The sequence below is a fragment of the Microcebus murinus genome, chromosome 4 (genome assembly GCF_040939455.1).
Source record: "Microcebus murinus isolate Inina chromosome 4, M.murinus_Inina_mat1.0, whole genome shotgun sequence".
In the NCBI taxonomy this organism is placed as follows: domain Eukaryota; kingdom Metazoa; phylum Chordata; class Mammalia; order Primates; family Cheirogaleidae; genus Microcebus; species Microcebus murinus.
This window is the reverse complement of record NC_134107.1, coordinates 12340827-12368754: the sequence shown is the minus strand read 5'-3', so window position 1 is coordinate 12368754 and position 27928 is coordinate 12340827. Positions and strand designations below refer to the sequence as shown.

At 51.1% G+C, this 27928-nt stretch overlaps 1 protein-coding gene across 1 annotated transcript; it reads right to left on the bottom strand.

Annotated features, from left to right (window-relative positions):
• Positions 1-22: 22 nt before the first annotated feature.
• CAPN1 (calpain 1) lies at positions 23-27136 on the bottom strand. The gene is made up of 22 exons (XM_012778049.3): positions 27014-27136; positions 25467-25734; positions 25237-25306; positions 24853-24971; positions 22632-22765; positions 22354-22522; positions 21475-21558; positions 21054-21139; positions 20700-20774; positions 20403-20563; positions 6497-6672; positions 5632-5643; positions 4717-4928; positions 4572-4611; positions 3959-4024; positions 3822-3879; positions 3049-3113; positions 2546-2614; positions 2213-2291; positions 1492-1608; positions 1049-1107; positions 23-707 (listed from the first exon to the last, which is right to left on the bottom strand). Exons 2-22 carry the CDS (start codon positions 25731-25733, stop codon positions 681-683), a joined length of 2145 nt encoding a protein of 714 aa, XP_012633503.1. The 5' UTR covers position 25734; positions 27014-27136; the 3' UTR covers positions 23-680.
• Between the last annotated feature and the right edge of the window lie 792 nt (positions 27137-27928).

The window sequence follows — 27928 nt, the reverse complement described above, 5'->3', positions numbered from 1 at the left end:
AAACACACTCCAGAGATAGATGTGGGGTCTTTTCCTTTATTATTTGGGGTTCCTCCACATGGAAACATGGGACCTCCCCACCCCACGCCCAGTGCCTCTGGCATCCCCGTAACCAGTACACCAGTTCCTGAAGAGTCCCCTTTAAAATCACCAATATAAAAAAGGAGAGAGGGAGGGAAGGCCTGGCCACCCCCAGGCTGGGCAGGGCTGCCGGGCAGAGAGGGGCCTTGGCTTCTGCGCGGGAAGGCACAGGCGTCCCAGCCCCGGGGCTCCCCCAGCTGGGAGGGGCTCTGCACGCCGGGACTGCAGTGTGCAGAGCTAGTGGTTATAGTTTACAGTCCGCAGGTGGGGCCGGCCTCTGAAGTGAGGGGAGGGAACACATCTGGATGCTTGGTGGGCCTGGGGCTGTCCTGAGGCAGGGACAAGCAAAAGCTGCCTTCCTGGTACGGTGATGGGAGGGGCTGGGGGCCCATCCTGAGCCCATGGCTGGCGCAGGCAGGGAGAGCCACACAGTTCTGCCCAGGGCAGACGACCGGGCGTGGCTGGGAGAGGAGGGGACAGAAGGGCGGGCACCTCCCAGCTCTGAGGAAGGCACTTGCAGCTGGCATGGGCTGGCTTGGCGCAGCAGGAGGTGTGGCTTGGCAGACAGGAGAGGAGAGGAGCTGGGCGGGCACCCCATCTCACGCAAACATGGTCAGCTGTAACCACTGGCAGGTAGAGAGCAGATGGCTTTCTCAGTCTTCCTCCCCACGGAACCCCAGGCCCAGCCCACTGCCCCATGGCTCAGCAGCCACCATGTCTTTGCCCCCGGAGCGGTCCTTACTGGAGGGCCACTTTCTTACTCCTCCACACCCAGGAGACCAGGCTGCTAGCTCCCGCAAAGGCCCCCAGGGCCTGCCCTCCTACTCCCTTCCCAGAGCCCAGGCCCCCACCCCGGCCCTCCAGGAAGCCCAGGCTCCACCAGGAAGGGACAGGAGAACATTGGTCAAATAAGGAAACTCGACCACCTCAAATTCTTCCCCCACTGTGGGCCCAAGGAGGTTCCCACCTTAAACAAGTCAAAGGTCACGACTCCATCCAGATCTGTGTCCAGAGTTTTGAAAAATCCTGTATGTTCAAGAAAAGATGACTTGGGGTGAAAACTCAGTGGGACATTTGCACAGGGCCAGGACTGGCCCCCTCTTCCTGCCTGACCCTCCCCCCACCTTCTCACAGCACCCTAGGCTATCACCCCTTAAAGCCAGGAAGTAGCTCTTCCTGCTGCCTGAGAGCCCCCCCCAATTCCCTCCCCTCCCCCACTCTCCTAGCCCTCAGCCTCCAGGTGACCAAGCACAGAGGCCACCTGGGGCGCAACCCCAGACCTCAGCCTGTCTGGCACACGCCTGCTACACTGGCCTGCTATCTGCCATTCACCCATCGGTCTGTTCCCTCCAGCTCATGGGACGCATTTGGGATACAGCTGGAGGGCGGGAGCCGACTGGGGACACTCACGGAACATCGTCTCCAACCGAACCAAGCAGCATACAAAGTTGTCAAAGTCGACAGCCAGGTCGGGCTCGGAATAGCGGGTGATAATGAGCTCGTACAGCTTCTTGTTGAGCTTGAAGCCTGGTCCAGAGAGTGGGTGAGGTCAGGGGCGTGGGTACAGAGGGGCAGGGTCCCCAGAAACAGGGAGGAGGTGGGGCTAGACAGGGTGCTTGGGGCCTTCTCTTCTCCAAGGGCTTCCTGGGCAGGGCCAGTCCCAGAGGAGCACCAGGGCCCAGGTGTGCCAGAGAAGCAGGAGCTGGCCAGCGAGATGCTGTGTCTGGCTTCATTTGTCCCAAATGCCCAGGCCTCATCCTTGTGGGGTGGGCCCGCACCTCTCCCACGGGAGGCTCTGCAGCCTGGCTCTGCCCCTCCTGGCTGCGAGGCTTGAGGTCAGTCACCCTCCCTCCCTGAGCCTCACTGTTGTCACGTGCACAGAGGGGATCATAAAAGACCCCATCCTCCTCAGGCTGCAGCGAGCAGGAAGGAAAGCTGGGAAAGCACTTAGTTCAGTGACCACAGGCACAAGATGGAAGATGGCTGTACCATATCATCACTAGCACCTCAGGGACGTGGGCCAGTTGGGTGGGCCTGCCCTGGGGAGCTGTCAAGGAAGCAGCCTGGGGCCTGGGAGCAGTGAGGCCATCCATCCTGGGCCCAGCAGGTACCACTAGCCTCTGGGCCTCACCTGCAGATTCGATGGCCATCCGCATCTCATAGGCACTCATGCTGCCCGACTTGTCCAGGTCGAACTTCCGGAAGATGGCCTAGAGTAGGGGGCAGAGGATGAGAGCCAGGTCGAGTCAGCCAGCCCCGCCTGCCCACCCCCCCAGGGTGGCCGTGGATGGAGGGGAGAGGCCCAAAGGTGGGTCAGTTGCTGGGACATGGGGGCTCAGGGTCGGGGAGGCTGCAGAGGAGGGCTGGACCCCTCAGCCAGCCTGGGCGCCAGCTGAGCAGCTTGGCCCCGTGTGACTGAGGCCACAGAGGGGAAGGAGGTTCCCAGCCAGTGGGGACGACTCACCAGGTAGTTCCGGATGCGGTTCCACAGGATGTTGAACTCCACCAGGCCCAGCTTCCCGTTGCCATCACGCTGGGCGACTGTTAAGAAGGCAACTCCATAGCTTAGACCAGGCACGTGACAACGAGCAACTGGGGCGAAGGGAAGACAGGCCGCAGAGAGCAAGCCCTCGGGGAAGGTAGGGCAGGAGCCACGTGCAGCCAGCTTGCAACCAGGCTTGCCTCGTTCTCTGAATTGGGGTGCAGCGGAGTGGGCTGGGTACGGGTATAGAGACAACACCAGCCTCCACTTTTCACTTGACACAAGTCCTGTGCCTCAGTTTCTCCCTCCCAATCAACAGAAAGATGCCCCAGAAGGCACCTGACCATGTGACGCTGGTGCATCCACACTGCACAGCTCTGTCCCATTCTCTGTGCTGCTCCTGGGACAGCTCGCCCAGTGCCTTTCTCCGGCTCATATCCCAACCCAAAACGCCACTTGGGAGGGACAAGCAAACGGAAGGATACGTCCATGAGGTTCACCATGCTGCGGCACGACTCCATGCTGAAGCCCTTGGTCCGCAGGTCTTTGTCTGTAAGAAAAACCAGTTCCAAGCTCTCAACCCAGCGAGCATAGTTGTGCCTGCCCCTGCTGGGGCGGGGTAGGACGCAGTCGGGGAGGCAGGATTCCTGCCAGTGGATGTAAAATCTAGCAGACGAAGTGGGCAGGATTATTTTTCTCACCAGGAAAAAAAGGTAAAGGATTTTAGCAATCAAGCCAACGTTCTGACAGTCACAAATTACTCCGAAGTAAAATGAAATGGGCGCTAAAGAAACGCGAAAGAAACTGGGCAGAGCGGGTTCGCTGCAGCTCCGAGGGCTGGCAGGGCTTCCCCAGCGCAGCCGAGGAGGGAGGTTCTGAGCCGAGGGCACCGTGCCACGGAGGCCGCTGGTGGTTCGGGGCGCTGTCTTCAGCTGTGTGCCTCAGGGAGTGAAGCCAGCCACGTTCTACCCCCTAGCCACCGGCTTGGCCCAGGGGCGTCTCTGGGAGGAAGGGGAGCCTTGCCCTTGGCACCAAGGCACAGAGCTCAGGACCGGGAACAGGGATGCAGCAGGACAGTGTGAGGCATTTGGGTGAAAATGGCAGGGAGCTGGGCTCAGAAAGGCAGTGGAGGGTCCCCCCACCCATGCACACCAAGGAGTGGGGCTCAGCTCAACATGGGAGCCGAAGCCAGATTCTGACACTTGGAGGAAGTGGGGGGGCGGGAAATAAGATGGAGCAGACACTTGGGGACACTCACGTTTGCTAATGATCCTGTTAAGGATGGTCTGCAGCTCCTTGACACTGATCTCCATGTCCTGGGGAAGAGAGAGGATGGCACCTGTCCCGGGGATGGCTGCCTCAGTGGTCCCGCCCACCCCGCCTCGCCCAACCTACCGCCCCAGCCAGTTGCCTGAAGAGGGTCTTGAAGTTCTCGTCAATCTCCTCTTCTGAGAGCACTTGCTGGACCGAGAAGAAGGGAGAGCAGGTAAGGGGCCCGCCCCGGCCATGTGGACGGCAGCTGGAGGGAGGTGGGGACCACTCTTTCGCTGCATGTCGCTTTTCTGACCCATAAAATGGGGACCTAGTCCTTGCCCTGCCCCCTGGGGGTGCAGTCCAGCTCAGCGATGAAAGGGAAGGGTTTGGATCGTTGCTGTATGACCCTGGGCAAGTTCCTTAACCTCTCCGAACCTGAGTTCCCACTCAGAGGAGATATCGTGACAGGACCAGGACAGGATTGTCACAGGGAGGAAATGAGATGGCCCAGGTGAAGTGCTCAGCACAGAGCCAGCAAAGACAGCGAGCTCGGGACTGCACTTATTATCACAAGTCCTTGCAAACTGTCCCTTGCTGGGCGGATGAGCGATCAGCATTACTCTCAGGACTCTCATGGGGGGCGGGTGCCTTGCCAGCAGGAGTCCAGAGCCCAGGGGCTGGGACATCTGGGTCCTCATCACATACCCGGGGAAAGGGAGAGGGGACAGTGCCTGGTAGGGGTGGGACCACGCACCTCGTCTGGGAGATTGGCCTGGATCTGGTCGTCCAGCTCCCTGCGAGAGTGGGAAGGAACAGCGGGGTCAGGGTGGGGGACAGAGCAAGGGGCCTGGGGGTGGGAGGTGGGGAGGGCAGAGCAGAGGGGCCAGGCCATGACTCACTGGGTCCCAGCGCTCTTTTCCGAGAAGAAGCGGAGCACAAAGTCACCCTCCTTGTTGGGCTCGAAGGTGGAGGGCACCACAACGTACTCCCCGGGCGGCAGGCGGAAGCGGGTGCTGACCTCCCGCAGGTTGATGAACTGCTCGGAGCGCGCCCGGGACGCATTGGCCAGGAAGAAGTCCCGCTTCAAGTGCACGGCTGGCTGGCCCACCAGCTGGAGGGAAGGAGGGGGAGCGAGGCTGCAGCTGCCCACTCAGCCCCTCCTCAGGGCCAACCCCAGACCCAGATCCCAGGCTCCAAGTCACTCACAGCCTGTGTGACCCTGACAAGTCATTTTGCCTCAGTTTCCTCATCTGTAAAATGTTACCCTACCTGCTGCAAGGGTGGAGGGTTATGAGGAGTGGTTAAATGCAGACAAGGCATATATTTAAGTAATAGTCTCACCATTACTACTTGGAGTTTCCCCATGTCAGATGCTGCAGGGTGCTTGGCACCTTATTTAATGCTCCCAACAACCCTGTGAGGCAATGCCCATTTTACAGACATAAACACTGAGGCTCAGAGCTTAAGCAACTTGCTCAACACTTTGCTCCTAACATTGACCCAGACTGCCCCAGTTAGCACTTACTCAGTGTCATCGGCAAGATGGGAGGAACCTCATGTGTGCATGTCGGAGGTGCTCTGAGGACCAGGGTTCAAATCCAGCCCCCTCACTTATACCTGCTCTGACCCTCAGGAGAGTAATGTTTGTTCTTCCCACTGAACAGTCAAGGGAAAGCACTTTTCAAGCAGTAAAACAAGGTGACTTCTTAGCTGTCCATGCAAGGGTGGCTTTGCCACTGTGCTGCTCCCCTCTGGGCACCCTCAGGTCATGTGCTGGGGTATGTAAATCCAGGTGAGTCAGGTGCCACACCTACCTCTGGAGGGACCTGCAAGAGAGACAGGGAAAGTTAGAGAAGCGTGTTTGTCCCAGGGGCAGAGGGCAGAGTACGTGCCAGACAGAGGTCCTGAGTTTTTAGACGGGAGTGACAGGATGAGGTGACAGGACTCAGACCTGTCCCCACACCAGAGAGTGATCTCAAGAGGGAGGGCCCAGGCAGGGCTCTCTTGGTCCCTGGAATGCCCTAGGGCTCAGCTCTGAGTCACAGTCTTCAGGATAGTCCCTGGAGTAGCCAACCAACATGTCCCAGAGCCCAGGGACATGAGGGGTCCACACCAGTCTGCTGCCAGGGGCTCTGGATGTAGGCCAAGGCTGTGGCTTCCTTTTCCTGGCCAGGGAGGTCCAGAAGTCCCCTCTCTCCTCCCCCTCCCCCTTGAACACAGTGAGGAGTTATAACACAGAGAACGGGGGTGGGGTGGGTGTCCACCGTCATACACCTCCATTCCAGCCTCCACTGACATTCTTCCCACACAGGGAGCTCCCGACTCCCCCAGGGCAGCTTCTCTCTAAAGCTGAGCCAAAGTTTGACCCCAGAAGCTGCCTTCCTAGGTGCAGCTGAGCCAGCTCCTCTCCCCAGAGCAGCGCCCCCCCTCTGAGGATGAGGGTGAATCCCACAATCTTTCCTTGCGGAGCCAACCACCTTCCTCTCCTGGCTCCCCCATGGGATGCATTGGAGGTCCCAGGCCAGCCAGCAGGCTTCGGCAGGTGCCTCCTGGAGGCTCCCTCGGGGCCACCCACTCACAATGCGGCTGCCCAGTGCGCCCAGGAGGGGGCCGCGCGGCGATGGCCTCTGGCGCCCCCTGGCGGAAACCCGCCCCTGCTGGGGGGACCCACGGGCTCACCTCGTAGACCGCGAAGCCGATGGTCTCCATGTCCCGGCCGAAGCGGCGCTCGCGGCGGCGGTGCTTCTGCATGAGGGCCAGCACGACGCTGCAGCCTGACTCGCGATCGCCGTAGTCGTCTGGGTCATCCACCTCCTCCAGCCGGATCTTGAACTGGGGGTTCACCCAGAAGGTGGCTGCAGGTCGGGGGAGGCGAGATCAGAGGTGGGGCAGAGTGGCCCTCCGCCAGCCTCACCTGAACACCCCCATGTGTCCATTCCTTCATTCGACAACTCTTAGTAAATGCCCAGCGTGTGCCGGGTGCCAGGACAGTCCTGCCATCGTGGGCTTGCAGTCCAGAAGCAAAGGCCGAGCGTGAGCAGGTCAGGTCAGTGAACAGAGCAATGACAGAGAGCACGCGGAAGTGGGTCAGCAAAGGTGACATGAGAGCTGAGACCCGAAGGCACGGCTCTGGGAAGATGCTGGGAAGCACCAGCCAGGCAGAGGGAGATCCAAGAGCAGAGGTGGGGAAAAGCCCCCGCCCATCTGCGGGACAGCAGGCGTCCGGGGAGCCCAGCGATCCAGGGAGGTGGCAGAGGTGGGCAGGCGTTAGTCAGGGGCTAAGGTGTGTGGATTGAATCAAACAATAAAAGGACCCTACAACTCGCTTGCAACAGAGAGGGACATGACCTGATTAACATTCTAAAAGGTGACTCAAGCCACTGTGTGGGCAACGACTTAGATGCTGGCAAGAGAGAAAAACGGGTCTGACAGGAGGCCAGAGAGAGCCAGCCCGGGCCGCACTTCTGGCAGTTTGGTGATTTAGCTGCTTGAAGGACCCTCTTGACTAAAACCACCCAGTACTGGACGGAATATGCAAAATTTCTTTCTAAAGGCACTAATAGCCACAGCACTGACCCCCCCCCCCCCAGTTGACAATAATCAAAAAGATAAGTGTTGGACCGGGCGTGGTGGCTCACACCTGTAATCCTAGCACTCTGGGAGGCCAAGGCAGGAGAGTTGCTTGAGCTCAGGAGTTCGAGACCAGCCTGAGCATGAGCAAGATCCCATCTCTACTAAAAATAGAAAAAATTAGCCGGGCATGGTGGCGCATGCCTGTAGTCCCAGCTACTTGGGAGGCTGAGGCAGGAGGATTGCTTGAGCCCAGGAGTTTGAGGTTGCTGTGAGCTAGGCTGACACCACGGCACTCACTCTAGCCTGGGCAACAAAACAAGACTCTGTCTCAAAAAAAAAAAAAAAAAAAAAAAAGAAACTAGAAACTAGGAGCCCTGCAAGGTAAATAATGCCAAAGGACTTCTGTCGACCCCTGGACACCCTGAGCCCTGGGTACACGGGCAAAAAAAGTCCAGGATCTACTAGAGGCAAAGAATCCAACAGGAGATTCCAGTACTAAAACTGGAGCCCTCCTGAGGAATGCCAGCAGTTTAGTATGAAAGAAAAATAAAGCCTACTGGGAGGAAGGAAAAAAACACAAGCCAGACTTCATATGACCCTTCAGTTTTAATTCATACTGGCTGTGAGGTCGAGGAAACATTAAAGGAAGAATTTAGTTTTAAAAGGGTCCAACCTGAGTTGGTGGCATGATAGAAACACCCTTGAGGAACTTAACTTCATCTGAGGACTCTAAAAGAACTCCCACAGATGAACTTCTAGGCCAAATGAGGCAGAGACCTAACAAGGAAACAAGGCACTATGACGGAGCACCACCGCCACAATGGACAGAGACAGACGAACCAAGACTTCAGATATTAACAATCTCAGACATGGAATATAAAAGACCATGCAAGGCCGGGCGCGGTGGCTCACGCCTGTAATCCTAGCACTCTGGGAGGCCGAGGTGGGCGGACTGCTCGAGGTCAGGAGTTCAAAACCAGCCTGAGCAAGAGCGAGACCCCGTCTCTACTATAAATAGTAAGAAATTAATTGGCCAACTAATATATATAGAAAAAATCAGCCGGACATAGTGGCGCATGCCTGTAGTCCCAGCTACTCGGGAGGCTGAGGCAGAGGGATTGCTTGAGCCCAGGAGTTTGAGGTTGCTGTGAGCTAGGCTGACACCACAGCACTCACTCTAGCCTGGGCAACAGAGTGAGACTTTGTCTCAAAAAAAAAAAAAAAAAAGACCATGCTTATTATGTTTAAAGAAATAAATGAAAAGCTTGAAAATATGAGCAAGAATGAGCAGATTTGAAAAGATCCATTAAAACTTCTAGAAACTAAAAAAATAATTAATTGAAATTAAGTATTTAGAAGAACTAACCAAAGATTTGACACGGCCAAAAAGAAAATTAGTGAATTGAGAATGGAGCTGAGGAAACTACCCGGGACACAATCCAGAGAGATTATGAGATGGAAAATCTAAAAGCAAGGTTAACAGAGAGAGAAGATGGAATGAGAAGATAGAGTGGGAAGGAGGTGATATTCTAAAGGGTCGTGGTTAAAAATTCTCTAGAATTGTTGAGAGATGTCAATTCAGATCTAGGAAGCTCAATAAATCCAAAGAAGAGTGAAAAGAAATCCTTACCTTCACAGATCATGGTGAAATCATAGAATATAAAAGAAAAAATTTTTGAAGATTTTTTTAAACAAAGCATGGTAGACAAACTCTGGACTCACATGTAGCAACAATGGGAGCAGAACAGGAATAATAGAATCTTCAGTGGGCTGAAAATAATGTCAATGCAGAATTCTATATCCAGAGAACTATTAAGAATAAGCACACTATAAAGGCATTTTAGAAAAATACAGAGAAAGTTTATCACCAAAAGATCCTTGTTAAAAGAAATGCAAAAGGGTATATTTTAGGCAGGTGGCAAATGATCTCAGATGTAAGGTCTGAGAATGGTGAACAAAAATACTATTATTTTTTGTGGGCAATCCAAATAAATACAGGCTGTCTCAAATAATGGTGATGTTTAATTTATGGCAGAAAAAAATTGTTTAGAATTAAAATGATAGCTAATGATGGCATAATGAACAAAGGGAGGGGTGCTCCAAGTTAAATATTCTAAGGTCTTTGTATTGTTCAGGACGAGGGTAAGGATACCAATCACCAAACTTTGGGATATATGAAGCAAACTCTTATGCCTTTCAAACTCATAGAGGAAAAGACTAGTAGAGAGAAAAGATAAAAGGCAGCATGACAAGAGAGACAAGCAGAAAATAAGTAAACACATTTAGTCAGTTGAAATAATTACAAATAAATCATTAATCACTGTGAATATAAATGAACTAAACTCTAATCAAAGGGTAAAAAATCTCAAGCTGGATTATTAAAAAGCCAGCTATATGTTATTTACAAGAAATAAAAAAAACATTGGGCTTGGCCGGGCGCGGTGGCTCACGCCTGTAATCCTAGCTCTCTGGGAGGCCGAGGCGGGTGGATTGCTCAAGGTCGGGAGTTCGAAACCAGCCTGAGCAAGAGCGAGACCCCGTCTCTACTATAAATAGAAAGAAACTAATTGGCCAACTAATATATATAGAAAAAATTAGCCGGGCATAGTGGCACATGCCTGTAGTCCCAGCTACTTGGGAGGCTGAGACAGAAGGATCGCTTGAGCCCAGGAGTTTGAGGTTGCTGTGAGCTAGGCTGACGCCACGGCACTCACTCTAGCCTAGGCAACAAAGCGAAACTCTGTCTCAAAAAAAAAAAAAAAAAAAAAAACATTGGGCAGTAGAAAGATTGGACTTCAAAGAGTATAGAAAGACATATAAAAATACTAGCCAAAGAAAACTGGAATAGCTATAAAAACAATGGCTGAAATAGACTTGAAAGTAAAAAGAATTATCAGAGATGAAGATTGTCCCTAGATAATTTTTTTATTTTTATTATTTTTTTAATTTTTTTGAAACACAGTCTCATTGTGTTGCCCTGGCTAGAGTACCATGGCATCAGCCTAGCTCACAGCAACCTCAAACTCCTGGGCTCAAGCAATCCTCCTGCCTTAGCCTCCTGAATAGCTGGGACTACAGGCATGTGCCACCATGCCCGGCTCATTTTTTCTATATATTTTCTAGCTGTCCACATAATTTCTTTCTATTTTTAGTAGAGATGTGGTCTTGCTCTTGCTCAGGCTGGTCTCCAACTCCTGAGCTCAAACAATCCACCTGCCTCAGCCTCCCAGAGTGCTAGAATTACAGGCGTGAGCCACCATGCCCGACCTAGATAATTTTTTTTAATGTTTAATTCACTAAGAGCTTATAATAATTCAAAACTTGATGAACCCAATACCATAGCTCAAAATATATAAAGAAAAATGACTGAAAGAAATACAAAGAAAAAGTGGCAAAACCACTAAGATGGTGTGAGATTTTATCATCCCTCTTCCACTAATTGATAGATTAAGCAGACAAAATAATAAATGTGATATAATGGACAATTATAGAACATTCCCCCAATACTTAGAGAACAGTATACTAGTCAAGAGAACAGACTCCAGGATCCTACTGCCTGGGTTCAAATCCCAGCTGTACCACTTAATAGATCAGTGACTTTGGCAAATTGCTTAATTGCTCAGTGCCTCAGTTTCCTTACCTAAACTATAGGAATAATAATAGTATCTAACTCATAGCTTCAGTGTGAAAGTTAAACAAATTATCATATTTAAAACAGGCATGGTAGCTCACGCCTGTAATCCTAGCACTCTGGGAGGCTGAGGTGGGCAGATTGCTCAAGGTCAGGAGTTCAAAACCAGCCTGAGCAAGAGCAAGACCCCATCTCTACTAAAAATAGAAAGAAACTAATTGGCCAACTAAAAATATATAGAAAAAATTAGCCAGGCATGGTGGCGTATACCTGTAGTCCCAGCTACTTGGGAGGCTGAGGCAGAAGGATTGCTTGAGCCCAGGAGTTTGAGGTTGCTGTGAGCTAGGCTGATGCCATGGCACTCACTCTAGCCTGGGCAACAAAGCAAGACTATGTCTCAAAAAAAAAAAAAATTTAGAAGAGTGCTTCACATATAGTCACAGTATAAATATTAACCTGTCTTTTCAAGAACACATGAACCTTTATGAAAACTCGCCACAGCCTAGCCCATAGTGCCAACTTCTGTTCATTTCAAAGCTATGATCTCATATAGACCATATTTTTTGATTGCAAGGAAATTAAGACAGAAATAATTATTTTTAAAACTTGGGGGAAAAACCCATATGTTTAGAAGTTTTAAAGCACACTTCTATTTTTTTTTTATTTTTTTTTTTTGAGACAGAGTCTCACTCAGTTGCCCAGGCTAGAGTGAGTGCCGTGGCGTCAGCCTAGCTCACAGCAACCTCAAACTCCTGGGCTCAAGTGATCCTCCTGTCTCAGCCTCCCGAGTAGCTGGGACTACAGGCATGCACCACCATGCCCAGCTAATTTTTTGTATATATACTTTTAGTTGGTCAATTAATTTCTTTCTATTTTTAGTAGAGATGGGGTCTCGCTCAGGCTGGTTTCGAACTCCCGACCTCGAGCAATCCTCCCGCCTCGGCCTCCCAGAGTGCTAGGATTACAGGCGTGAGCCACCGCACCCGGCCAAAAACACACTTCTAAACAACTAGTTTATCAAAAAGATGATAATAGAAATGAGAAATCACAAAGAATGGTAACAAAAACACTATGTGTATATTAAAAAAGAAAGATATCAAATCAATAACCTAACCTTCCACCTTAAGAAGCTAGAAAAAGGGTAAATCAAAATCAAAGCAAGCGGAAGAAAGGAAATAGTAAAGTCTAAATGAATGAACTGGAGAATAGAGAACAATAGAGAAAAATCAATAAAACCAATAGTTGGTGTTTGAAAAGCTCAACAAACTGACAAAGGCTAGGCACTATGGCTCGTGCCTGTAATTCTAACACTCTTGGAGGCTAAAGTAGGAGGGTCATTTGAGGCCAGGAGTTTGAGAACAGTCTGAGCAACATAGTGGACCTTGTCTCTACAGAAAATTAAAAAACTAGCTGAGTCTGATGGTAAGTGCCTCTAGTCCCAGATACTCAGGAGGCTGAGGCAGGAGGATCACTTAAGCCCAGGAGTTGGAGGCTGCAGTAAGCTATGATCATGCCACTGCATTCTAGCCTGGGTGACAAAGACCCTGTCACAAACAAACAAAATAAAACGAAAAAATCGATAAGCCTTTAAACATACTGAACAGTAAAAAGAGCACTCAAATTACTAAAATCAGGAATTAAAGAGGGATATCATTACAACCTAAAAAAAAAAAAAAGATTATAAGAAATTACTATGAACAATTGTATGATAACAAATCAGATGAAATGGAAAAATTCCTAGAAAGAAACAAATCACCAAAACTGACTTAAGAAAAATAGAAAATCTCCATAGATTGATAAAAATAAAAAGACTGAATCAATAATCAAAAACCTCTCCACAAAGAAAGGCCCAGGTCAGATAGATGACTTCACTGGCAAATTCTACCAAACACTTAAAGAAGAATTAACACCAACCCTTCTCAAACTCTTCCAAAAAACTGAAGATGAGAGAATACTTTCTAACTCATTCTATGAGGCCAACATTACCTTGATACCAAAACTAAACAAAGATATCACGAGAAGATTACAGACCAGTATCACTTATGTAAATAGATGTAAAAATTCTGCAAAAAATGCTAGCAAACCAAATCCACCACTATACTGAAAGGAATATACATCATGATAAAGTAGGATTTATCCCAGGAATGCAACAGTAGTTCAACAAAAGAAAATCAATGCAATACACCACATCAATAGAATGAAGGGGAGAAAACTCCTCATGATCATCTGTCTCAAATGATGCAGAAAAAGCACATCCTTTCATGATAAAAAAAAAAAATTCAGAAGATCAGGAATAGAAGGGAATGTCCTAACATGATAAAGAGCATTTATGAAGGACCCACAGCTAATATCGTACTCAGTGGTAAAAGGAAGCTTTCCCCCTACGATCAAGAACAAGATACCACTTATTGCTATTCAACATTGCACAGGAAATTCTAGCTAGAGCAATTAGGCAAGAAAAAGAAATGAAAGGCCTCCAGATTGGAAAGGAAGAAGTAAAACTCTGTGTTTGCATATGACATGATCCTACATGGTGGCTCATGCCTGTAATCCCTGCACTCTGGGAGGCCAAGGCGGGCTGATCATTTGAGCTCAGGAGTTTGAGACCAGCCTGAGCAACAGTGAGACCCCATCTGAAAGAAAAGAAAGAAAGAAAGAAAGAAAGAAAGAAAGAAAGAAAGAAAGAAAGAAAGAAAGAAAGAAAGAAAGAAAGAAAGAAAGAAAGAAAGAAAGAAAGAAAGAAAGGAAAGAAAGGAAGAAAGAAAGGAAGAAAGAAAGGAAGAAAGAAAGGAAGAAAGAAAGGAAGAAAGAAAGGAAGAAAGAAAGGAAGAAAGAAAGGAAGAAAGAAAGGAAGAAAGAAAGGAAGAAAGAAAGGAAGAAAGAAAGGAAGAAAGAAAGGAAGAAAGAAAGGAAGAAAGAAAGGAAGAAAGAAAGGAAGAAAGAAAGGAAGAAAGAAAGGAAGAAAGAAAGGAAGAAAGAAAGGAAGAAAGAAAGGAAGAAAGAAAGGAAGAAAGAAAGGAAGAAAGAAAGGAAGAAAGAAAGGAAGAAAGAAAGGAAGAAAGAAAGGAAGAAAGAAAGGAAGAAGAAAGGAAGAAAGGAAAGAAAGGAAAGAAAGGAAAGAAAGAAAGAAAGAAAGAAAGAAAGAAAGAAAGAAAGAAAGAAAGAAAGAAATTAGCTGGACAACTAGAATATATATATATATATATATATATATATATAAAATTAGCTGGGCATGGTGGTGCATGCCTGTAGTCCCAGCTACTCGGGAGGCTGAGGCGGAAGAATTGCGTGAGCCCAGGAGTTTGAGGTTGCTGTGAGCTAGGCTGATGCCACGGCACTCTAGCCTGGGCAACAAAGTGAGACTCTGTCTCAAAAAACAAAAAATAAAAAAAAAGAAAGAAAAAGAAAATCCTAAAGAATCCACAAGAAAGTCATTAGAGCTAATAAATGAATTCTGCAAAGTTGCAGGTTACATGATCAAGACACAAAAATCTGTTGTGTTTCTATACACCAGCTGTAAACAATCTGAAAAGAAAATTAAGAAAACAATTCCTGTACAATAGCATCCAAAGGAACAAAGTAAATAGAAATAGATTTAACCAGGGAAGTGAAAGACTTATACACCAAAAATTATAAAATATTGCTGAAAGAAATTAAAGACAAAAAAAAAAATCAAAAGACAGCCTATGTTTATGGATTGGACAACTTGAAGTCCTTAAGATGTTAATACTACCCAAAGTGATTGACAGAGTCAATGAAATTCCTATCAAAATTCCAACAGTCTTTTTCACAGAGTGGAAAAGCTGATCCTCAAATTAATATAGAATTGTAAGCCCACAAGCCAAAACAATCTGGAAAACGAACAAAGTTGGAGGACTCACACTCCCCAATTTCCAAACGTACTATATACAATACTACATAATCAAAATAGTGTGGGTTGAGTGCAGTGGCTCACACACATAACCCCAGCACTTTTGGGAAGCTAAGGTGGGAGGATCACTTGAGGCCAGGAGTTTAAGACCAGCCTTGGCAATATAGCAAGACTCTGTCTCTACAAAATATTTTAAAATTAGCTGGGCTGTGCCTATAGTCCTAGCTACTCAGGAGGCTGAGGGAGGAGGATCACTTGAGCCCAAGACTTGGAGGCTGCAATGAGTTATGATCATGCCACTGCACTCTATCAAGCCAGGGAGACAGAGTAAGACCCCTATCTCTTAAAGAAAAAGACAAACAAACAAAAACAGTGTGGTACTAGCATAAGGATAGACCAAAAGCATAGAATTGAGAGTCTAGAAATAAATTTATATATATATGGCCAATTGATTATTTGACATGGGTGCCAAGACCATTCAATGAGAAAATAGTCTTTTCAACAGAAGATGTTGGGACAATTGGATTTCCACATGGAAGAGAATTAAGTTGGACCCTTACTTCACAGTATATACAAAAATTAAGTCAAAATGGACCAACAACCTAAATATAAGAGCTAAAACCATAACACTGTTAGAAGAAAACATAGGGATAAATCTTTACGACCTTGGATTTGGCAATGGATTCTTAGCTATGACAGCAAAATCATGACCACCACCAACAAAAAATAGATAAATTGAGCAGCATCAAAGTTAAAAACTTCTGTGCTGGGCCGGGCGCGGTGGCTCACGCCTGTAATCCTAGCTCTTGGGAGGCCGAGGCAGGCGGATTGCTCAAGGTCAGGAGTTCAAAACCAGCCTGAGCAAGAGCGAGACCCCGTCTCTACTATAAATAGAAAGAAATTAATTGGCCAACTGATATATATATAAAAAAAAATTAGCCGGGCATGGTGGCACATGCCTGTAGTCCCAGCTACTCGGGAGGCTGAGGCAGAAGGATCACTCGAGCCCAGGAGTTTGAGGTTGCTGTGAGCTAGGCTGACGCCACGGCACTCACTCTAGCCTGGACAACAAAGCGAGACTCTGTCTCAAAAAAAAAAAAAAAAACTTCTGTGCTTCAAAGGACACTATCAAGAAAATGAAAAGACAAACCAAAGAATGGGAGAATAAGTATGAAAATTATATATTTTGTAAGAGTCATATCTAGAATATATAAAGAACACTTACAACTCAACAATGAAAAGAAAAATAACCCAGCTTAAAAATGGCAAAGTATTTGACTAGACACTCCAAAGAAGATACAAATGGCCAACAAGCACATGAAAAGATGCTCGACACCATTAGTCATTAGGAAAATGCAAATCAAAACTTCAACAAGTACCCTGACCCCAAATAAAACTGAAGAGAGATTAAAAACAAAACAAACCCTCAATGAAATAACACTTCATACCCAGTAGGATGGCTATAATAAAAAAGATGGACAATAACAAGTGTTGGAAACAGTGTGGAAAAATCGGAATCCTCATACATTGCTGGTGGGAATGTAAAATTGTGCTGCTACTTTGGAAAACAATTGGCAATTCCTCAAAAAAGTAAACACAGAGTTACCATATGACCCAACAATTTCACTCCTAGATATAGGCCCAAGAGAATTGAAAACATTTGTTCATATAAACACATGCACATAGCAGCATTATTGACAATAGTAAAAAACTGGAAACAACCCAAATGTCCATCAACTGATGAATGAATAAGCAAAGTGTCATATATTTTTATGGCTGAATAATAATTCAGCCATAAAAATGAGATAAAGTTCATATCAAACTATAGCATGAATGAATCTTGAAAATATTATGCTAAGGGAAAGAAGCCAGGTACAAAAGGCCACATATTGTATGATTCCACTTATAAGAAATGTCTAGCACAGGCAAATCCATAGAGGCAAAAAAGTAGATTAGCAGTTCCCAGGGGCTGGGGGGAAAGTGATAGTGACTACTAATGGATGTAGGGTTTCTTAGGGTAAAGACAATGTTCTGCAATTAGATAATGCTGATGTTTGTACAACACTGTGTATATACTAAAACCCACTAAATTATACACATTAAAATATGGGCTGGGCATGGTGGCTCACGCCTATAATCCTAGCACTCTGGGAGGCCGAGGCGGGAGGATCGCTCAAGGTCAGGAGTTCGAAACCAGCCTGACCGAGACCTCGTGTCTACTAAAAATAGAAAGAAATTAATTGACCAACTGAAAATATATATACAAAAAATTAGCTGGGCATGGTGGCGCATGCCTGTAGTCCCAGCTACTCGGGAGGCTGAGGCAGGAGGATCGCTTAAGCCCTGGAGATTGAGGTTGCTGTAAGCTAGGCTGATGCACAGCACTCACTCTAGCCTGGGCAACAAAGTGAGACTCTGTCTCAAAACAGAAACAAAAACAAATAAAATAAAATATGAATTTCCTGGTATGAGAATTATATTACAATTTTAAAAAACACTATGTATCAAAGTTGTGTAACTCAGTTAAGGAGGTACTTAGAGGGAAATTTATCACCTTAGGTGTTTACATGGAAAAAAATTTAGGTTAATGAAATGAAAATTTAAGAAGTCATAAAATAAAGCCTAAAAATCAATCCAAAGAAAGTAGAAGGAGATAATGAACAGAAAGGCAAAGACTAATAATATAGAAAAAAATACTATACAAAGGACCAACGAAGTCAAAAGTCATTTCTTTGTAAAGATTAATATTGACAAGCCCTTCACAGGATTAATAAAGATAAAAGAGGCCAGGCCCGGTGGCTCATGCCTATAATTCTTGCACTCTGGGGGGTTAAGGCAGGAGGATAGCTTGAGGTCAGGAGTTCAAGACCAGCCTAAGCAAGAGCAAGACCCTGTCTCTAACAAAAATAGAAAAAAATTAGCCAGGCATGGTGGCACATGCCTGTAGTCCCAGATACTCAGGAGGCTGAAGCAGGAGGATGGCTTGAGCCCAGGAGTTTGAGGTTGCTGTGAGCTACGATGGTACTCACTGCAACTCTCAGGGCAACAGAGTTAAGATCTGTCTCAAAAAAAAGTTCAAATGCATGTTATTGTATCAGCAATGATTACATGGGAGATGTAATTTTAAAGGCAAAACTCTTTGCAATAGGAACAAAATGATAGGGTACCTAGGATTAAATCTCAAGAGATGTTTAAGCCCTTTATGATGAAAACAATACAATTCTATTGAAAGACATTAAAGACCAAAATAAAGAGATACACCACATTCTCGGATAAGACTTAAATTGTAAAAATATCAATTCTCCCCAAATGGGTCTATAGATCTCATCCAATTCCAAATTAAAATCTTGAAATGATTTTTCATACGACTTGGTAAACTAATCCTAAAATTCATATGGAAAAACAAAAGAACAGCTAAGAGACTCCTGAAGAAGGAATCCACTCTGTCCAATAGCAGGACTTCTTATCAATCTACAGCACTTAAATCATCGTGTTACTGGCAGAGGGACAGACCAAGGAACAGAATGATGAGCCCAGAAGAGAACAGACCCAGAACTAATAGGACCAAGCTGGTGCTGCTGGGCAGTGAGGAAAGGAAACACTTCTCAATAAATGGCCAGGGAACAGTGGTTACCTATTTGGGGAAAAGCTGAAATCGGATCCCTACAAGGGAGAAGAATGCTTCAAAAGAGAGAGCAGTGAGCCATGCCGGGGACTTCTGGAGGATGCAGGACAGAAGGACAGAGCCACGGGTGACTGTCAAAGCCAAACCATAGGTGATCTTCAAAGGGGCAGTTTCATCAGCATGGTAGGGATGCGGCTAGACTGGCAAGGGTTAAACAATGAACCCAAAGTGAGAAAGGACGCAGAGGATGTGGCAATTCCTGAGAAACTTTGCTGTAAAGGGAGCAGAGAAACGGGTGTGGGAGTAGGGTTAAGAGAGGATTGCTTCTGTTTGAAGACTGAGGATCCTTCATAACGACACAGGAGAAAGAGGTGACAGATAAAGGAGCAAATGCTTTCAGAGGTGGGGGCACCCCATGAGCAGGGACAGTTCTGCTACTGTCACAGGTGGGGAGGCAGGGAGGACAGGCACAGGTGCAGACAAGGCTGGGGGATTTGGAGGTGGGAATATGACAAGGTGTCCTACAGAATGAAGTCTATCTTTTCTTTTTTCCTTTTTCTGAGATACTCTTGCTTTGCTGCCCAGGCTAGAGTGCAGTGGCGTCATCATAACTCACTGCGACTTCTAACTCCTGGGCTCAAGTGATTCTCCTACCTCAGCCTCCCGTGTAGCTGGGCCTACAGGTGTGTACCACTGCATCCAGATAATTTTTTCTATTTTCAGTAGAGACAGGTCTCACTCTTGCTCAAGCTGGTTTCGAACTCCTGAGCAATCCACCTGCCTCGGCCTCCCAGAGTGCTAGGATTACAGGCGTGAGCCACCACACCTGGCTGAAGTCTATCTTGTCAATGAAGTGCAAGGCCAGATCCAAAGGTGAGAGTAGGGGGGGTGGAAAAAATAAAAAAAACAAAAACAAAGGTGAGAGTATAACAGTGGAGGGAGGTTGAGGAGAGAACAGGAACATCCCTGGCTAGTAGTGGAATTGTAAGGGAGCATGCAAAGTGCTCATTTGAGGTTTGTGGCTGTGAATGTACAGGGAAAATACAGCCTGCGTTGTGATTTCTCTCCTGCCACATTCAATGGTTCCCAAGCTGGTGGACAGCTGGGTTCAGCCAGGATTTTTGTGCCAGGTGGCAGGAGCAGCAGGAGGGAGGAGCCAGGAGACTGAGAGAGTTTGCAGGGACAATAAAATGATGACTCTAACCTACATAAGGAGAGAAGGCACGATGGGAGGTGAAGGATGGTGTAAAAGCGGCGGGTTCAACAGATTAGCTAGTTCCACAAGGGCGTGGAGCAGGGGTCCTCAAACTTTTTAAACAGGGGGCCAGTTTACTGTCCCTCAGACGGTTGGAGGGCCATTGGAGAGTGCGGTGCACATTCCACATATGCGCACTGTGGGCCTGGGACGAGTGGGCTACTAAGCAGGACAGGTAGCGGCGGCAAAAACACCCAGCCGGCCAGATAAATGTCCTCGGTGGGTTGCATGTGGCCCACAGGCTGTAGTTTGAGGACGCCTGGCGTGGAGTAAGGAAGCTGAAAGGATCCCAGGTGGAGGTCAGGCAGCAGAAGGTTTGCGAGGCAGGACAGCTCTGGTGTGCGCTTTAGTCGGTCACATGGATCTAGATGCCCAGGGAAAGGTGGCAGAAGAAGGGAGGAAGGTGGTGGCCAGGAGGGAAGGACTCAAGCCCCAAAATACAGGGAGAAGCGCAGCTCTTTAGACTCTACAAGGACATTCGATATTTCATTCCTCAAAGCAAATTTGAGAGATCAGCCTGACTGTCTCTATATTACAGGTGAGGAGACAGAGGCTCAGCGGAGTGATGTGCCCTGCCGGAGGCCCAGCCCCAGCCCCAGTGTGCCCTCTGTGCCCTGAGGTTCCAGTCACCTGGGTAGTTCCGGCAGCCCCCCGCAGTGCTGCCCCGCCGCCAGGTGCCCTCGTAGAGCGTGGTGTTCCAGTTGCGGATCGCCCGGCTCTTGAGCGCGTCCGGCGTCAGGTTGCAGATCTCCAGGCGGGTGAACTCGCGCAGGAAGTCTCGGAATGACATCCTGAGCATCCAAGTGCGGAGGTGAGTCACAGCCCCAGTCAGAGCACCACGGGATGCCGCTTGGGCTGGGTTTGTAGGGACTGAGAGGTGGGGCAGACAGCCCCAAGAGGAGCCAAGCCCGGGAAGGGGCCACTCACCAGAACTCCCCATCCTCCATCTTGACCCGGAGCTGATCCCGTTCATAAGGGTCCACGTTGTTCCACTCTGAGGAGCTGTGGCGAGCAGGGTATTGCTGGGGCTGGTGGGCACTGAGCGCCTGGCCTCTGTCCCTGGGGCCTGTCCACCCCGCCCAGGTCAGAAGGCCTCCTAAGGTCAAGCCCTGAGATCCCAGGTCCAAGGGGTTGTCTTATCAGGGCCGGTCAGATGCCCTGAGCAAAGCCACAGGCTGGGCACAGGGGCCGTCCTGAGTCCAGCCCAGGCAGAAGTGTCAGGGGCACCTAAGAGCTTCTCTGAGCCTCCCCAGCCAGCACGCACTGCCCACGGCCTCTCACCCGTCGCTCCAGGCTCCCGTCCACTCCACCTCGCCCCAGGGGTTCCGCATCCGGATGAGGTTCACCATCTGGCCCCGGTAGTTCACCTGTTCCCCAGAGCTCCCATCAGCACCAGCTTCTGGCATCTACTGGCATCCCTTCCCGGCCCGCCTCCCATACCACCCCACCCTCTCCGAGCCCTGCTCAGCACCCAGATGAAGCCTGTCCTCCAGGAATTTATAGCTGTGCACATGAGCTACAGTCAATCAAGGCAGAACATGATAAACATCTCAGAATGGGTGTCCCCAGGAGAGAGATAAAAGGCTGTAGGAGGTTATAGGAGGAACCAGTGCCTCCCAAAGCCCTGGTCAGATGCCAGAAAGGCAAGGACAGGCAAGGAAGCAGGAACCACCCTGCAGGGAGGCCCCACCCAGGGCAGTACCTGCTTGGCCCCGGTCACAGAGTAGGCGTGGCCCTTCACCAGCTTCTTGAAGGTGACAGCCTCCATGTCCAGAACACTGGAGATCTGCAGAAAGACACAGGCACTGTGGTCAGGGCCCAGGTCCTCCACGCACATCAGAAGAGCCCCAAGCACTCATGGGTCTTGGACGTTCCCACCTGCACATGTAACAGCTGCTGGGAGTGGCAGGCAGGGACCCTGATCCCATCTAGCCATCCAGTCCCTCACCCCCACATATAGATGCCACTCCTTGTTGGGGTGTGGGGCAGCTTGGCTACTCCACCATTACTGCCACTGGGGTGGGGGAAACCCAGACACCCCCATTGACACTGCTACTGGCCAGGGCTGGCCGGACCTGTGCAAACACATATGTGCATACACATAAAGCCATGCACAGCCCCTCAGAGCCACACGGCCTGCAGAGGGCCTCATGTGGAGGGAAGTGAGATCAGGATAGAGCCAGTTAGGGATGGGAAATGCAGGCTGGAGCCAGAGCTGAGGATCGCAGTGATGTTGGGGTCAAGTCTGAGATCAAAGATGGGGGAGGCCTGGAGATGAGTCATGGGAATCCAGGAGCAGTGAAGGGTGAGCATGGGACGAGATGACAGGATTGAGAAGGGAATGGGACACAGTGGGCGGTTGGGAAACCAAGTCTGGGGAAGAGCTAAGGTTTTAAGGAAGGAGCAGGGAGGTGGGGACAGGAGTGATGCCAGGAGTGGAGGTGGAAGGTGGGGCTGGAGTGATGGATGAAGCTAGGGCTGGGTTGGGGAGAGGGACCCACTGGAAGACAGGACAGGTCGGGATACCAGGGCTGCAGGGTACCAGGGTGAGGGTGAGAGGGTCGGGGGTGGGCACACTCACGTCAATGGAGCAGCCCAGCAGGGAGCCTCGCTCCAGCGCCTTGAGGATGATCTGGTAGAGGTCGCTGGGTGCCTTTCTCAGCTCGTACCACTCGGTGACCCCGCCTGTGAAGTCCTCAAAGCCCTCTGAGGTGCTGCCCCCTGACAGGGCCTCATAGCTGCCGTTTACCCTGTGGGTAGCCCCAGATCAGCACTCTGGCATCAAGCAGGACCTGATAAGAGGGTCAGGAGCCCCCACCCCCAAGGTGGGATGGAGCTGTGGCCTAGGCCCCTACTCACTTGGCATAGGCCTTCTCGAGCAGAGCGCTCCAGAACTCGTTGCCTTCGGCAGAGTGCACAAACACCAGCTTCCCGTCCTTGATGGGCAGCAGGTCATCCACGACCACGTCCACCCACTCCCCAAATTGCCACAGCTGCAGGGGAGGGGGCACAGTGAGTACCTGCCTCGGGATCCCCCAGGCCTGAGCTCCACCCTTAGCTCCACCACTTACTAGATGCATTATCCTAGATACACACTAGATGCATGTAGGCTAGATCATCACGTATACTAGATATTCACGAGATGCGTGTATACTAGATTATGTATACTGGATACATGGATACTAGATATACACTAGATACACGTATCTAGGCATTGAAGGAAATCAAAATATTCCACCGCAAAATATACTTGTCTGACATATTTTGAGATGGGTGTTCAGAAGGCCTGGGAACAGAAGCAGCCCTGTACAGCTGTCTTTTGTGGGGGAGATTTGCATCTGTAGAGAAAAATCTGTGTTGATACAGCCAGGTTTTCCCTGAGGCCCACCCTTGTTCAGATCTAGGAAAGATTGAGTCTGGCAACTTTAAAGTGAGACCAGCTTTGCCGGCCAGGCCTCCTCCTCCCCCTCTCCTAACCTGTCGTGCCATCACAACCTGGTTTGGGCCATGCTCCAGCCTCCATTCTTCCTGTCACCCCAAGATGGTATATAAGCTTCTGTACACCATTGGGGGATTGGGGTAATCACTCTGTGATTTCCCCCCACTTCCCCCGTGTATGCTAAGAAATTTGTATGCCATTTCTCCGAGGAATCTCCTTTTGTGAGTCGATTTTTCAGTGAACCTTCAGAGGGCTGAGGGGAAGCTTTCCTTTGCCCCTACAGTGTAAACTAGACACATGATCCTGAGCAAGTCATCCCCTCTGAGCCTCGGTTTCCCTAGCCATAAAAGGGAACAGCAGTGCCTTCCTCACAGAGAAGTCAAACAGGAGCACGCAGGTAGCCTTTAGTGCAGCACAGAGACAAACCAAGGCTGGGCTCCCCAAGGGATAGCCCCTTTTAGGCCACGCCCCCTCCCTTCCCTCCCGTTCTAGGCCTGGGTGTGGGGCGTTAGGGGAAGAGCACGTCACTGGATGTGGAATGAAAATGTGGCACCCGGATCCCTCAACCACAAGATGGGCAGGGCTGATTCCCGCAGTCACTGGGTTCCCTTCAGAGATGCCACGAGAGGCAGGTTTCCCAGAGGAGGAGAAGGGGTCAGGGCCCAGGCACAGGGCGCCTGGAGCCAGAAGCGACCAAGTACGGCAGATGCCACCTGAGGGGCCGCGGCCGAACAATGAGGGCCGAGAGGAGGCGGGGCCCAAGGAGCACAGGTTGCGAGCGTGGGGCGGTGGGCGGGGGGGGATGCTGAACAGGCCAATTGGAGGCCAGGGAGGAGCAGATTGGAGGAGTGAGGGAAGGGGCGGGGGAAAGGGACAACGAGGCCACGCCCCTGCGGACTAGAGCCAGGCAGGTGTGGCACTTGGCCAAAGTGGATCTACACGGTGGGTCCTCTAGGCCGCCTCCTCCCGCGCAAGATGGACGAGTACAGAGTGGGGTAAGGGGCTCCCTGACTAGGCAGAAAGAGGGGACACCCAGGAGTCCTTGGGACAGGGCTCGGCCCACCAAGGCTGGAAGGTCTTATCCAGGGTTGCTGGGGTGTGTCTCTCCCAACACCAGCTCATGGAGAATTAATTTGTGTGACTTGAAAAATGGGCCCTGTGCGCAAATAACGTCAGGAAAAGCTCGTGTGAATAGACTTTCTTTTCTCAGGGCTGTCAGAGGTTGCCAAAGCCCAGGAGGAGCTGGGGGATGGGAGGACTGACAGGTGGAGAAGGCCACATGTGCGGATCTGTTTGCCCCAGTGGAACGCTCCTTTTTCAGATGGGGAAACTGAGTCCCCAAAGAAGAAAGAAATGTGTCCCACAAGATATAACACAGAAGTCTTTCTACTCTCCCAAGCACTTTCTACCCGATATGTAAAACCGCCCAGGAAAACTGCCAGCCGAAATACCTGCCCAACGGTTTCACACATGACAGACCTGAGATGGCACTGAGAGGTCAAATACCTTCTAGAGGGAGGGCTGGCCCCCACAAGGTGTGGCCCTTGGCCACCCTAACTTAAGAGTGCTGTGGGTCACCCTTCTGCATCTCCCCCTGTGCCTGCTACCCCTCCTCCCCAGGGGGGGTGCAGGGCCCTTCACCTGGAAATGGAAGATGCCGGCATAGCCATTCTGGAAGCTCTGGCCATGTGGAACCACTCGGTGCAGAAGAGTGTCGTTGAGGGTGAGGGAGGCAATGGCAGCCAGGAGCCAACAGTCCCCTGGAATGAGAGGGACCCTTGTTGGCCTGCCTTACCAATTTGCCCCTGAGGGCTGCACTCGGGGACTCATGACGGGGAGAACCTGGGGTGCCCAACTCCACTTAGCTTACAGAAAAGACCCAGGAATCTGGGCAAACCAGCCTGGTGCTGATAGCCAGAGCCTGTCTGGGCTTGCAGGAGGGAGGAGTTGGGGCAGAGCCCAAAGGAACGGGAATGGGGAACTACCGTGGAAAAAACACGCGGCACCCCACCCCCAGGGGCCTACCGAGTGCTCCCTGGCAGATGTCTGTGCGGGTAGCTCCATCCACGATGAACTGGGGATTTGACAGCAGCTCCTATGAGAGACACAGAGTCCTGTCCCTGTGTTGGCTTCTCCAAGAAACTGGCACCCACCCACCCCAGACCCCACTTTCCATCAGGGACCTGGAGTCCCATCCCCCCTCCTCACCCAGGATCAGGGGTCAGCTGAGTCCCACCCAGGGTGGCCCCCCTCACCGTGGGACGTTTCCACTTGATGCCATAGGTCTTGGAGGAGTTGGGACCCAGGTCCTTGAAGCCCAGGCTCTGAGCCACTGGGGGGAAGGCCTCATCTCGGAAGAGGGCCCCACTCTGCAGGCACTGTGCCCGCAGTTGCTCATAATCCTGGCCCAGGTACTTGATGGCATTCTCATGGCGGCCCAGGCCCAGCTCCTTGGCCCGCTGCTTCTGCACTTGTGCTGACACCCCAGTGCAGTACACCGGTACGATCATCTCCTCCGCCATCCTATGGGACAGATGGGCCTGCTAAGAACCCAGGCCTTCCCAGGACTAGAACCTGCCCTCCTGCCCACCCCCCACCCTTTTATCCCAAACCTAGGGTTTCCCTGTCTCACTGCTCCCCTCATGGAGTCAGGGCTCTCAGACACCTCCCTATACTCCCACAATCCAGGAAAAGGACTCCCCAGTTCATGAGTGAGCTGGCCACCACCTCTACCCCCATACAATGCCACCACCTCTCCTTTCACAGCTTCCATTGTCCTAGGCCTGCAGCTCTATGGTCAGCCAGAGGGCCAGGTGGGGCAGGGCGGAGCCTCCTGATAGCAAAAGGAACTGGGAAGGTGGGACACCCCAGGAAGGTATTTGACCCTGTTTGCAGGCCTGTAACCCCCTCCCCAAACTAGCCAAGCTCCTAGCACACTGACCCCTTTCCCTGGGGTTGAAAAATCCAGGCAGTCGGGGTCCCCCTCCCCAGACCCCTGAACAGGCTGGGATGCAGAGCTGGTGGGCCCCAGCCCAGCCCTTGGGGACAGTGGTGAGCGCAGGCAGGGGCAGGCGCCTGGGCTGTGCCTTTTCCCGAGCCACCACCCCTGTCCCAGGCACGCAGGGGGCCCCGAGCAAGGGCCGAGCTGGGGCAGCCCTCAGCCCTGAAGCAGTGGCAGGGGTCAGGGAATCCCAGCCCGGCCACCCAGCTTCTTACCTGGGGGAGGGGTGTTTGGGGGGGCCGCTGCGGTCCCTGCGGCTGGCTTCCCGGTGGCAGCTCAGGGCAGGGCCCAACCAGGAAGAGCGCTCCTCCCCGCCCTCCTCCCGCCGCCCCTCCGCCCTCCCTCTCTTCTCTCCTCCTACTCCTCCTCGGGCTCCTACCCCGCTTCCTCTGGCTCTCCCTTATCTCTCGGGCAAGGTCTCTGACTATCTCTTACTCTCCGTGTCTCCCCGCCCCTCCCTCCACGGCCCCGGGCCAACTCCGCAAGAGGACAAATTAGTAAAAGGCAGAGTTGTCCCCGGGGAGAGGCCAGCGCCTGTCGGGGTGGGGAGGGCTGGGGACGGAAGGGCACCGCGGGGGGGAGGGCAGGGCAGGGGGTATTTTTAACCAGGGGCAGCAGCTCGAGTTGCAGGGCCGGCGGCCCCACCCCGCGCTGCGCCCCCGCGGGCACTCCCGCGCCGTCAGGCGGTGGCGGCGCCGCCTCCCGCAGCCCCCGGCCCGCCCCCTCCCCAGCGCGCTGGCTCCGCGGCCGCAGCTGTCCTCACCCGCTCCCGGCCGGTCCCCAGCGCGCGGCCGAGATTACCTCAGGCTGCGGCAGCTGCTCCTGGAGGGGCCGCTCTGGCGGCGAGCGGACCCCTGCCGGACGCTCGGCAAAAGGCAGCCCCACCCCACCGGGTCCCCGCCGCAGCCGGGCTCGGCTGGGCCGCCTCCCCGCCCCCACCCCACCCCCGCCCTGGAGCGCAGGCCTGCCACCCCGCTCCGTGGCCCGGTGCTTGCGGGCGGAGCGCGGGGGACCCGGGGCTCGCCGCGTGACCTTGGGTAAGTCCCTGGCCCGCGGGGCCTTGGTTTCCCGGCGTGTGCCGCGAATGAATTGGAGGTGAGCAACCGTGGGAGCCCATTTCTCTCTAGCATGCCGGGGTTCCTTGAACCGGGCAACTTGGAGAAGTGGACACTCCTGCCCTCTCCCCCAGGCCCTCAGCCCACCCATCTGGAAGCGCCCATATGCCGCCTTACCCAGGAGAGGGCGGCAGAGACTGCGAGCAGGACCACAGGCCCACCCAGCACACCGAGATCCTGCTTCACGGACTACAAGGTGGGGAGCCAAGAAGGGGATGGGGGGCTGCAGCAGTCCCCAGGTCAGGCCTTTTCGCTGGTCTCAGGGCCCCAGCCCAGCAGCTGCTGCACCCTTTATTGGCCCTATACACAGCATTTTGCCCGGGAAACAGTGCGTACCTTTCCTAGGACTGTAGGGCCCATGACTCCAAAAGTTAAGAGCCGCCGATCTAATTGGACCCCACTCTCACCCCCAGTTTACAGATGAGAAAAACTGAAGCTTGAGAGGGTGTGACTTGCCTGAACCTCCTCACCTGGTGAGTCAGGGCTGGAGCCAGCTCCTGGGCTATATTCCCTGATTCACCATTCACCATTTATCTTGACTAAACCCTTCTGGCAGGTCTTTGCATAGCAGAGACCCATGACTAAGGCAGACCAGTCCCTG

Bases quoted from the DNA above. Each gene is read 5' to 3' on its own strand.
- CAPN1 (XM_012778049.3), bottom strand. From the start codon at position 25,733: ATGGCGGAGGAGATGATCGTACCGGTGTACTGCACTGGGGTGTCAGCA. The intron at 6,673-20,402 runs GTGACTGGAACC...CCCGACCTGCAG, and splicing joins GGGCTGCCGGAACTACCCAG to CCACCTTCTGGGTGAACCCC. The intron at 1,609-2,212 runs GTGAGGCCCAGA...TCTCTGGACCAG, and splicing joins GATGGCCATCGAATCTGCAG to GCTTCAAGCTCAACAAGAAG.